Genomic DNA, 12,578 nt, shown 5'->3' with positions numbered 1-12,578 from the left:
AAATCCTATTTTTATATTAGGAGATTTCCGTCCCGTTAACGAAGAAAAAGGCGGGTCTCCTCTTAGAATAAGAAGGAGAAGGAGAGCCACATTAAAAAGCTAAGCTAGTATGATAAAGCTATGTAAAACGCGGTTAATCTGCATTATCTTTATCCCAAACATCCGGCGACACAGTTTCAGTATGAAAGTTTACACTATCACCGTGAAATGTTTACGCGATCCGGTTTGCGAGATAAGGAAGTGTTCGAGAAATATAATGTTACGAAAACATATGATTACTGGTAGCCTTATTACATTACATACAGTAAATATCACACTAATATTATAAAGGCGAAAGTTTGTGTGTGTGTGTGTGTGTGTGTGTGTGTATGTTTGTTACTCCTTCCCGCAAAAACTACTGGACGGATTTGGCTGAAATTCGGAATGGAGATAGATAATATCCTGGATTAGCACATAGGCTTCTTTTTATATCCCGGAAAACCAAAGAGTTTCCACGGGATTTCGAAAAACCTGAATCCACGCGGACGAAGTCGCGGGCGTCAGCTAGTATATTTTTATATCTGACTCAAATTAAAATTACGTAAAACTGCCTCCCCTTCCAAGTTAGCCCGCTTCCATCTTATCTTAGACTGCATCATGTCTTCACTTACCACTAGGTGAGATCGCAGTCAAGTGCCACCTAATTAATTATCTGAATGAAAAGCCGGTCAAGTGCGAATTGTTCTCGCACTTGAAGGGTTCCGTACCTACCATCGTACAAGAAATAACACTTTAATTTTTTATTGATTACACTTAACATGCCATTACATATTTCCATTAGGACTAAGAGCCCGTTAGGGCCAGACGTATCCTTGTGTTGGAGGCAATAAGCAGAGTAACTTTCAGCTTTTATAAAATAACGAAATTCTTGCCCTAACAGGATCTTTTTCTAAATTAAGCTGTCCTATCGCGTCGTGGGAGTCTTAGACCGAAACCCTCCATCAACCGGCTTTAACAGAGTTAGATTCACGATTCGAAAAACATTGAAACAACAAATATACAAGATGGAGGAGGCCTACACCCAAAGATGGGTACCCAAAATACAAATACAACCAAACAAAAAATAGGTGCATAATCCTTATTCATGTTATTATCATTTTTTTGCTACTGTTAAACATGTAAAATTTAATATCTTGTTATTAATAATAATATATTTAAAAAAAATAGTTATCAAATATAAATTGGATTGACAGATGACGTTAATATTATATAAATCATAGGAATGAAAAAAAAAAAAAAAAAAAAACTAGAATATTATTGTAATATTTTTAGTCTATTTTAGTTGCACATTTTTGTCTTTATTCACTTTTTGAAATATGTAATTATAATGTGTTTTAATAATAAGAAAATATAAATTTAACTAGACAGTAAAATTATGTAATAATGTACCTACTTAGAAAAATTAATTGTACATAATTTATTTTGGAAATAAATGGCTTATTATTATTATTATTATTATCGCGTCGATTTACAATGCCTGACACGTTTACAATGTTACCCGTGACGACTGTACCTACTTTACCCATTTTTCAAAACCTAAATAAATTATTATAAACTTCACACGGACAAACAATACCAAGAAGTTGGAAATGTTCTAAATTTTCGCTCAAAATGCATTGGATGCACCGTCCTTACGCTATTTCCATACAAAATACTGAATTACATACAAATATTCAACTCGCGTTCACACTCTGTAGTGTAAAGCCGACTCTACACTGTACACTAATGGAATTAATGTGTTTTATTTATTAGGCTAGGTACCTACAAACTTGTGCGGTCCCGCCAGGCGCCGTGTAAAAGTGCTTCCACACTTGCGCACGCACAAGCGATAACGTTTTTCTTCCCGTAAATGTAGTCCAATTTTCATGATTTTTACAAATGTTATAGATCTAATGGAGTTCTCCATACTCGTATGTTTTAATTTTAAAGAAATATTGCCTATGTTAAAAGTTACTAGCGTCTAAATATCCATATTTTTGACCTAAAATCTTTCTCAAGTATTTTATTTAATGTATTTAAACTAAAATATTAAAAAATAAAGCGTACGAGCCTAGATTAAGGTGTACTGGATATAATGAGATCAAAATTATCTCATTTTGTAAACGTTTGGGGGGGGGCAAAAACGTTATCACGAAACAATATTTCAAGACTAAACTGTAGGCAAATGCTTACTGAATATGAAAAAAATTGGCAAAATTTACATCTAGACTATTCTCTGAGGCCTAAATTATCGAGAGTTCTGGCTGTCGGAAATGTCCATTCCACGCGGGCATAATTTGTACAATAATTAGATAAGGCTAGCTTAAAATTTTTATTGTGACATTTTCAATAAATAAATCATTTTTATACTCACTTTAAACTCATGAACATGTGTGTACGCCCCCCCGTGACTTGTTCAATATGCACGCGAACCGCTCGCAATCAACTCATGGAAACGTAATATGTTCTTATGATACGCGATGTGTACACGGTTCATGCGCGAGCGCAAGTGTGGACGTGCTTTTAGAAATATAAACTTTATTAGCTCAAAGGTGCATAGGACTGAATGGTCGTAGGTTCAAACTTTAGCAGCCCAGACTTTCAAGATTACGCTATTCGTATATCTACGCGCACAGAAAGCGGTTCTTTCTCAACTTTTGTGACGCGTACTGTTAGCCCCTCTGTCTTATGTGATATAATTTCACTATTCTTTCATTCATTCAAGAATAATTGGGTAATGAACAAAAAAGTTCATGGATTTAAATCAAATGAAAAGTAATAGTGCGATAACTGTTTAGTATGAAGTACATCGAATCGTTATCAGGGCAGTCACCTTATCCGGTCTTTATGTAAGAAGTAATGAATTACGTCATGTAGGTTTTTCTCTATGCATTGCATATCTGAATGCAGGTGCGCGGCGTCTTCCATGGCATAAACTTTATAGGAAAGAGCTGGTGGAAAAAATGTAAGAAAGAAGTTACTTAGTTACTTGGTTTTGTAAATGTATCATGAAAGTGTAAAGTACTTGCCTCGCTGAATGAAAGCCACCAAGCTCATTTGACATTTACTTTAAATCCATTGAAGGTTTGATTTCCACGAAACATTATTTTGATATCGCTCAGTGAAGCAGCAATGTAGAACCAACCAATGTGAAGTGAGTGTGATAGCTTTCATTAAGTGATGATCACTGATTTAGCGAATCATCCCGCTGATGTTTGGTTAAAACGTCATAGATCCATAAGTATTGGATTTACGAAAACCATAAACGAATATCTCAGTAATGGTGTTTCTTAAGTAGTTGTAGGTCAAATAAGGTGAATCAAAATAACTAACTGGCGCTCAGATTACGGAATGAAAGGTCTAACTAATATAATCGGTCTACCGAGTCTAATTTAAGCTTTGTCAAGTGGCAAGGTCAAATTTAATGTCGTGCCACCACGGACTGGCTGGAGCTTCGTTGCCATAGTTACTCAGGCATTGATAGGGAATTAGGGATCGTATTCCTCATTGCTGAGATTAAACTTAAAAATAAAATAATGGTGGTGGTGTGGTGGGGGTTATTTTCTTTGGATAAAGTTAAAACTACGTCAGCTTAGGTTTACGATTATTTAATTACTAGCATACACCCGCGACTTCGTCCGCGTGAATTTGCGTTTTTCAAAATCCCCTAGGAACTCTTTGATTTTCCCGGATAAAAAGTAGCATATGTTTTAATTCAGGGTATAATCTGTCTCCATTCGGAATTTCAGCCAAATCCGTTTAATAGTTTATGAAAGAGTAACAAACATACACACATACATACACACAAACTTTCGCTTTATTAGTGTGATGGTGATGACAACCGGTAGCGATGCGACGACGGCTTGCATGACTTTCCGAATTCCGAGGCACGGACGAAACGAAAATGCCAAATTCGTCGTCGATAGAGGCCGTGGCGTGCAAGTCGTCTTCATATCAAGTCGTTTCCAAAATTGTACCATCAGCTCCCGGCTATAAACTTTATATTAATTCTTGTTGAACAAGTTCCACGTACTTAGATGCAACTTGTCTGAGTTTTCCAATTAAAAACGAGTTGATGGCGCCTTTTTAGTTTAAACGCAGCGAAATAGTTTTGATTTTCCCACGCTAATGATGTGGTGAGGGTAAATTAGGAAAAACTGTAGCATGCCTTTTTCAAGCCTTGTCCAAAGTGGACGGAAAGCTTAGGCATTCAATAGATATTATATAAGAACTTACTGAGTATTAAGTCATAATGAAAATGGGCTTTGAACTATTACAACTAGGGTAAGCAGTGCTTTTACGCCTCTATGAATGAAGGACACTGCCAACCGGGCCCTATTTCAATAATTCTCTACCTAAGGTACAGCGCGAACATGACAGACGGACGGACGGACACCGGACATTGGAATAGGCTGTTGTTGGTATCCTCAGGGTACGGAGCCCTGAAAAAGACCTAAGTAAATTAATCTAGACATCAAAATAATCTAGATTAGGCATGTTGCAACTTGCGGAGGCCCAGTCATGCCCAAATGAACACATAATCATAGCTAGTATGCCTACCCACTATGACAACAAGTTTATAAGGTCACGCTGTACGTTTGCGGAAGACGACCGGTTCCTACCTGTTGCTCTGTCTCAGCTCAGCTCAGTCGAGCCGACTGGATTCCTACACTCACTTGTTCACAAGGTAACCGAAACGATGTGTCATGATAACGTAATTTTACCTTTATAGTAATTATTCCTACCAATTCTTATCTGTCTACGAATTTCGCTTATCTAATAGTCTAAGCCTAGCCTCGATAGCTCAACGGTTGAGGAGCGGACTGAATTCCGAAAGGTCGGCGCGGTTCAAACCCCACCCGTTGCACTATTGTCGTACCCACTCCTGGCACAAGCTTACGCTTAATTGGAGGAGAAAGGGGAGTATTAGTCATGATTAGCAAAAATGCAAAGGTAGAGACTAGAGATGGGTACCTCATGAGTAGCCTGGTTTCAACTCATGTACCTAGTAACTTTGTATAGGATCTTAGGTATATCGTGTACCTACGTACCTATATTATCTTCGCCCGAGCCACGGTAATGGTATGTACAGTATTCCAACTTCATACAAACGGACGAAACGCGAGCTATACCTACGCACCTCGATGTCGGCAGGCGTTCGACATGCAGACAGTCGCGACTGTGCCGCAGTGACGAACGGGCGGTGTTTTGTTTTTCTAACAATAACCGCGCGATTTTTTCGTTGTATGTGAAACCCGATCAAAGAAGCCACAATTTCAGCTCAGAATGTCGGTATTTAAGGTACCGGGACTACAATAAGATTAATTCGCAAACTTTTTTGATTGTACCCAGCGATGATTTTGTGGAATATATACAAAAAATGGAGAAAATGTGCCGAACTTCATTTAAAACCAAATATATAAATTGTAAAGTAGCTGCAGGTGTCTATAACCAAGTAAAAGATATTTATTCCTTTTTCTCTATCTTGCCCATGTTCCCCAAAACAATTTTTGATTAAAAGCTTTATAGGGATGCGGATTTTTTAAACTTTAAAATTTAATAATTCGTAACGTTCGTTTAATTTCCTACGTCTCAGTCGAGGCGCAAATATAAACATGGTTTTTTAATTAAATCTACCAATCAAAAAACAACACGCATTTTTATTGAACATTTCCTATGCAATTCACAAAGTATTTTATTTGTTTATATAAAAAAAGTATATTTACAATCACAAAACTAGATGGAACACAAAGTAGGCAAATGTAATTAAACTACTGGAGGCGGGCAGCCCTACCGCATGTTTACGTACCGCGCAGCGGTAGGTATTTATTTCAAAGAAACGGCCGAGTTAGAATACTGTATAGATAATATTACCGTGCCCGAGCCTTCGCCACTTTGCTATGCGGTCACTACTCGTACCAATAGTGCCTACCATACCTACCTACTACATACGTATACAGTTATACTTACCTTTTTTTTTTTTCGTCTGGCTTTACACTGATTAGCCAATGTCAAGTTTGTAGTTATTTACAAGTTAGGGAAACTATATGGACTTCGTCTATACCGGCGCCCGCCGACATACACGCGGCGCCCCTTTAGAGCTTCTTCCCAGTCAGTTCCACCAGCAATAAACACCAGCAGAACACAAAAACCGGCCACTTCTAACAAAAAAACACTCCAAAAAGTCACAACACGCGCGCCAGCAAACGCCACCACAGACGAAGTCCTTATACTTACCTACTTAATCAGCGGTTACGGAAGGGAGTAGGTACCTATAAGTAGGTACCTACCTACGTAAGTACTCCAGTCTTGGAGACTACCTAGGGATATCTAATGTGCCCAAGATACCACTCATAGGTAAACTAGTTAGTAGATTAAAAAAAAAAAAAATTTATTCAATTAGACTTTTACAAGTTCTTTTGAATCGTCAAAGCATCTACCACTGGTTCGGAATGCCTTTCCTACCGAGAAGAACCAGCAAGAAACTCCGCGGTTGCTCTTTTCAAAGATTTGATATACAATATTATGCCATGTATAAAAGCAATTGAAGTCCTGCGCATTGCTGGAGCGAATTGCAGGTCAAATCCACGCTTTTTTATCATTTACATAATCTTCGATAGTATAATATGCTTTTCTCAGAAGCATATTTTTAATAGATTTTTTGAACCTGTGTAAAGGCAAGTCCAAAATTGGCTGAGGAATTACTTAATTGGATACTACTACTAGGTACTATGCCTATTTCAAGATGGTAGGTAGGTAATAGGTAAGTAAATACCTAGGTACCATTTAGATAGACGCACCAAAAAGTCAAACTTATCTTAAAAAGCTTTTTAAAAGGTAAGCAAACATGCTTGGTTGTTAACTAATTTGTAAATTTTTAGCTAGCCTATCTGCCTTATCACTTTTCGTAATGATAAAACAACAAAAACCAAGGCAACCAAGTTTGTGTTCCATAAAAAATGTAAGTAATTATTTTACTTAGGCACTTAAGTTACCTAGGTTCTAGAGTTATACTAGCTAGTCCTACGACTTGTGTTACAAAACGGCTTGATTGTAATAAACTTAATTACATACGTAAAAAGTACATAATACTTAAGTAGATATGAAAAAATCTATTAGGTAAGTATTTTAAAATCAAATCAATTAAAATGTTGTGAATTTAATCAACTTATTTTTATTTTATATTAGGTAGTTTACCTATAGGGTATAGGAGCTAGGTTCCCCAAAAAAATTGAAAAAATAGGAACTTTCCCTTTATGGTAAAAATATAAAAACTAAAAAGTCAAAATTGGTTTCGTTTATTGACATGGTCTTATAGTGTCACCATACCAAATAAGAAACCAGGTAAAAATATTGGCAGTACGCCTACTATAGTTTTATTTTTTCGAAATTATTGAATAGGTAAAGTCAAAACGCATTTCGGATGTTGACAAGATTTAACAGTAGTCATTTACAAATTCCAATTTACCTACTAACGTTTAGATCCATATTTTCTAAGTAGGTAGATAACGAATTATGATATCAAAAAGCGTGCGAGTTATCAACCGTTGAGCGTTGTTCATTTTTTACCGTGCCATTCAGATGTAACCGCCATGAGGGACCGTTAACACCTGCCTAATAGTGCTACGCGCAAACACCACGGTATCTATAGATGTATTGATTCAACTATGCTGTAAAAATATGGAAGATTAACTGATGAAATTACAATGTATCTTTAATCTTGATAAGTTTCTAAATAATCTTTTTATTTGTCAATAAAAATCATACAATTTTTTTACCAAATAACAACGTTGCCAAGTAACTTATCGCCAGATAACAGAGAGGATTGATTAAATTACTATTAATTCTTATTAGTATTAATTTCGGCTGTATAGTAACACGAAACCGGTAATTTCAAATTGGAAATTCATATTTATTGGCTGCTGTCGATATAACTGTTACCTATAAATATCGCGTATCATGTATCCATAATGGTTCGCCCAAAAACTCTACTTACAGTTATAACGTGTTGTGTAATATAACCTGAATAAAGAGTCAAAAGCTCGCGGATCCGAAATGTCGCCGAAAATAAACAAGGTAATACATATTGTGCTCAAATAAGTGAAATAAGCTCGATTCCACGAGCGGTGTCATTTTATTGTATCCTAACATACTGGAACGCAATCAGCATTCAGCGAAACCGGTTCTTTGGTATTCTTAACGGATAATAGTCCCAGAGCCGAGACTCGAGAGCAGATTGATTGATGTGCAAACAGTTTCAACTCACCGGCCGTTAGGCGCTGAGGGGGAGTGCACCAGCTTCACAGCGAACAAGAACTGGATAGCACAAACTAGTAAGCAACAGAGGTTCAACGATAGTGTCAACGCACACAGAGCTAACGTCACTTCGTACACCACAGCGAATTCCTCGGGCGAGCTAGTCGCCGGCGCGGAAATCTTCAGGAGAAACAACAAGGCGAGCAACGCCAGGAGTAAGCTGACGAGGCACAGTAACGCTAAGGACGTGAGGGCCTCCTCCGTGGCCGCTCGCGTGCTTCGACTCCTCGAAGGCGTCGGGCGGGGAATGGGGACGCCTGTAACGTTTCCATTGGCTAGTTTCGGCGGTGAGACGACTGGTACTGGGGTCACGACAGGGATGGCGGCCGGGGTCGTGGGCGGCTGGGCGCCGGGGCTGACGCTCGCAGACGTGCCTCCGACGGAATGCTTCGAGGAGTCTAGGGTGGAGACGTTGAGCGGGAGGTGGTGGTGCGGCCGCCGCGGCATGTTCTGGTAGCGGTGGTCGGCATCGTTCGCCGCCGGCGGCCGCTGAGCATGCTTCAACATCACGCAGCTTTCAAGCCGCGGGCCGCCATCGCGCCGACAGGACCGGCATACGATCCGGTTGTGGTTCAAACTCACGGCTCACGCGACTACAGCGTGCGGCGAACGCGATTCGACTGAGCTCACTGCTCAGAGCTGAGCTCCCCCCTCGCTACCTGCCCAGTGCCCACGTTATTATGTCAATCAAACCGGTGCAGGGTGCATACTGCCTTCATCACCCCGGCTCAGCTCCACAAAACCTTCCCTAACAATGAAGAATAGTTCAAAACACGATTGTCCAAACTCCAAATGTATATCAAATACTTTGTATCAGATAGTTGCTAAGACAATAGTCTGTTTATATAGGGCACGTGTCTGAATGAGTGTTGTTTATAAACTTTGTGCAGCAAGTCAAAGTATTTAAACTCAATAAAAGTATTCTAATGACGATCCTCAAGTAGCTATATTCATTAAGTGGGGTCACCATAAATTATGGAGTTTTGATACGGTCCCTGTACAAAGCGCCTAATTTGTGTAAAAGAAACAAATTTAAACAGGTGTGTTTCAGGTACCGTTACATAGAGGAACTTCATTGTAAACGAGTGTTCCCCAATCTCTACCAGGAGCAATACAAAAACTGGTTAGACTAAACTAATTGCAACGGCTCAACGAGCAAAGTTCTAGTACCCAGTAGAAGCCAACACCAAGAACGCCATCTGGAACCAAAAATAGCCAGTTTCCTGTAAATCTAAAGAATTTCTAAAAGATAAACTTCAAGGCATATTTTGGACGCTCAAAGCTAATAATTTTAAGATCTTAAACACACTGTACTAATCATCATTATCACTCAACTTTTAAACCAAGCGTATTGAAAGAACTTCTAGAAAAATTCTTTTTAAACTAAAATAATGAGTTTGATTTTTTGAGAGCATTCATCAGTTCCTGTAGTTAATCCTTCATCCTTCAATCGATATTAAAAAATCAACTGCTAAAACTAATGACTAAGGTGTATATTAAATTAAAAACACGTAGAATATAAATTAATGTGACTCCAAGAAAGAAGGTCAAGGTATGTGTTTTTCAATTCCAAAACATTCCAAAAGGCCAACAGCGCGTATGGAGATAAAATCAATCTCGTGGGATTTTTATTAGAATTTTTTATTTTGTAATAGCCCATAAATAGTTTTTGTTCGTATTTGTATGCAAATAATTCTACATAAACAATAAGTTTTTAACGCCTGATAGGGTCAGGAGATTTTTTTAAACAGCCTCTTCCCTCCGTATTCAAGATTCCAACAGATTTTCTTCATCTAATCAAATGAAGTAAATCTGTTGTTAGATATAGGAAAGTAAACAGGTTAGGTTAGGTATAATGAATGAAGATTCTGAATTCTCTTAATTTGAAGCTAACCGGGGATCGGGCTAGTAATATAATCTTTAGATTGATTATCTCATCTTTGGCCAATATACTAACATGTACATCCACAATGGACATAGGCCTCTTTCAGGCAGCATCTATATTCAACTTTTCGTGTCCAATCCATGTCGAGCACCCTCCGAATATCAACACTCATCCCCCGTTATATGGAGTTTCTGGACATCTGATGCTGCACCTTCTTCTTGACCGCCACCAGAGTCAGGAGAAGTGGGGCCGCTGGGAACTAGAGATATTTATGTTTTCGCGTTGATCATAAGGATTTATGCCTTAACTAGCCGATGCCCGCGGCTTCGCCCGCGTGAATTTAGGTTTTCGAAATCCCGTGGGAACTTTTTGATTTTCCGGGATAAAAAGTTGCCTATGTGCTAATCCAGGATACTATCTATCTCCATTCCGAATTTCAGCCAAATCCCTCCAGTGGTTTTCGCGTGAAGGAGTAACAAACATACACACACACACAGACACACACACATACAATCTTTCGCTTTTATAATATTAGTGTGATCTCCACGCTGGGTTGGCTAGACTAGACTTGTTGCACCCGTGCTGCTGCTATTATGAGTCGGTCACCAGACCTTTTCATCAGCTAGCAAGGAGTACCACGGACAGGTAATATTGCTAAGAGGTAGAGGCGCACTCCTTTTCCCCTCTGGTTAAACAACAGTGAGGAGTTATAAACTCACAATAATTCATAATCATGACCTACTAAGATAAACAATATAAATGTTGCCAATTCCATATAAGATTAGGTCCACCATAATACCATATGCCATAAAGGACACTTAAGGTGGAAGTAAGTAACCTTACACTAATATCTGTCCATTCATGTGTTACCTACATCCAAGCTGGACACGCGTGAAGAGACCACCACCTGTCTGGCAGATGTTTTGATATAAAACGATGAAAACGATGCAAAAAATGGACAATAATATAACAAAACTGTTAGCCATTGCCCTTATCATACAAAATAACGTCAAATTCAAATTATATTATGACTTTAATTTAATATGTTCTTCCTTACTTCCTACTTAATTTCAATTTAATTAAATGTGTACCTATTTACAGGACTTAATATTAGGCCTTGATTGTCTATCAGAAGTGTCTCTTTACTATGTCATCTTCCATCGTCATCTAAAGCTCATAGAGGATAAAGGGTTGTAGTCCTTTGAGACCCTGGTCTACTCCAAAAGGTTTTACCATGAATCTATCGTTTCATAGGCCAACCCAGATCTTTTTTGGCCTATCGATCCTTTCTAACTAACTTTTGTTAAGAATTTATATTAAGTTCATTGTTTTTATTAGCTTTTTGGTGGCTGATCATTTTAATGCCCATAATTAAATAGTATATTATTATATTCGTTCTTTGTATGTTAGACCACGTTTAATTAAGCAATGATGTCATATTAGTTTTGTCAATAAATATGTTCTACGTTGTATAATTGAGTCTTATACGTACTGTAATATAAAAAAATATAAAAAGCTAACTAGAATTTGCCGAGCCAGTTAAAGTTATGATTTATCAAGTGCTCTTGACTCGCGCGGTATCTATCGTTCCTGTTTGTAATGAATCTAAAAACTATAATAAACCATCATTGAAAGGACGACGTCCGCGATGTCAGTATAAGGTTGCATCTTTGCTGAGATGACAATCATTTTATTTCTACCTGAGTAGGTGGTATTTATTTTTGTTTAGGTAGTCAGAAAGGATTTATACCTAGGACCAACCTAGTACAAACAAGAGAGAATTTAAAATAGACAACACGACTGCCCTACCAAAAAACGAGCCAAAAAGTAAAAAACATTCATATTCACGCTAATATAAATATAGATTTTTATAAACATATCAAAAATTTCGCGTATTAGTTGATACCCGGAACTTCGTCCATATGGATTTACGTTTTTGAAAATCCCCTCGGAACTCCGACATAAAAACATGAGAAAAGTAGAGTGAGGTGCGATAAAACATAAAATTTTGCTATGGCTGAGCTCGTTTATCTTTCGTTTTTTTTATCTGTATTAAACAAAAAAAAATTGTACTCGCTGCGCTCACGCTCCTATTTCTTCTTGCTTATCCTGCTGTCAAATTGAAAGGTAAAATTCCAGTAACCAACCAGATATTCACCCCATCAAGTCGAGTAAAAGATTTTTTTCTCATGAAAATATTCGGTTAAGACCCGGATAAAACCCCCCAAAACCAATTCCTGGCTACGGCCATGAATTATAGCTATCACTTGGGATGATGTAGGTAATGATTCTGACGACGCCCGTTACGTACAAATTTGTTCAGGCATTCAAAAGTTATGATGGAAGTAAGAAGGTTACA

The 12,578-nt window shown here is 37.9% G+C and overlaps 1 protein-coding gene across 1 annotated transcript in view; it reads right to left on the bottom strand.

Moving 5' to 3' along the window:
- LOC123874385 overlaps window positions 1-10,534 on the bottom strand; it is a 39,104-nt gene extending 28,570 nt beyond the window's left edge. Inside the window, exon 1 of the mRNA XM_045919688.1 lies at window positions 8,285-10,534. Within this exon, the coding sequence (XP_045775644.1) occupies window positions 8,285-8,841 (557 nt within the window). The 5' untranslated portion in view covers window positions 8,842-10,534. The remainder of the gene's footprint in view (window positions 1-8,284) is intronic.
- Window positions 10,535-12,578: the final 2,044 nt, after the last annotated feature.

Source organism: Maniola jurtina, chromosome 18, assembly GCF_905333055.1.
Source record: "Maniola jurtina chromosome 18, ilManJurt1.1, whole genome shotgun sequence".
In the NCBI taxonomy this organism is placed as follows: domain Eukaryota; kingdom Metazoa; phylum Arthropoda; class Insecta; order Lepidoptera; family Nymphalidae; genus Maniola; species Maniola jurtina.
The sequence above is the reverse complement of the archived record's forward strand: the minus strand, read 5'-3'. Positions and strand labels throughout refer to the sequence as shown.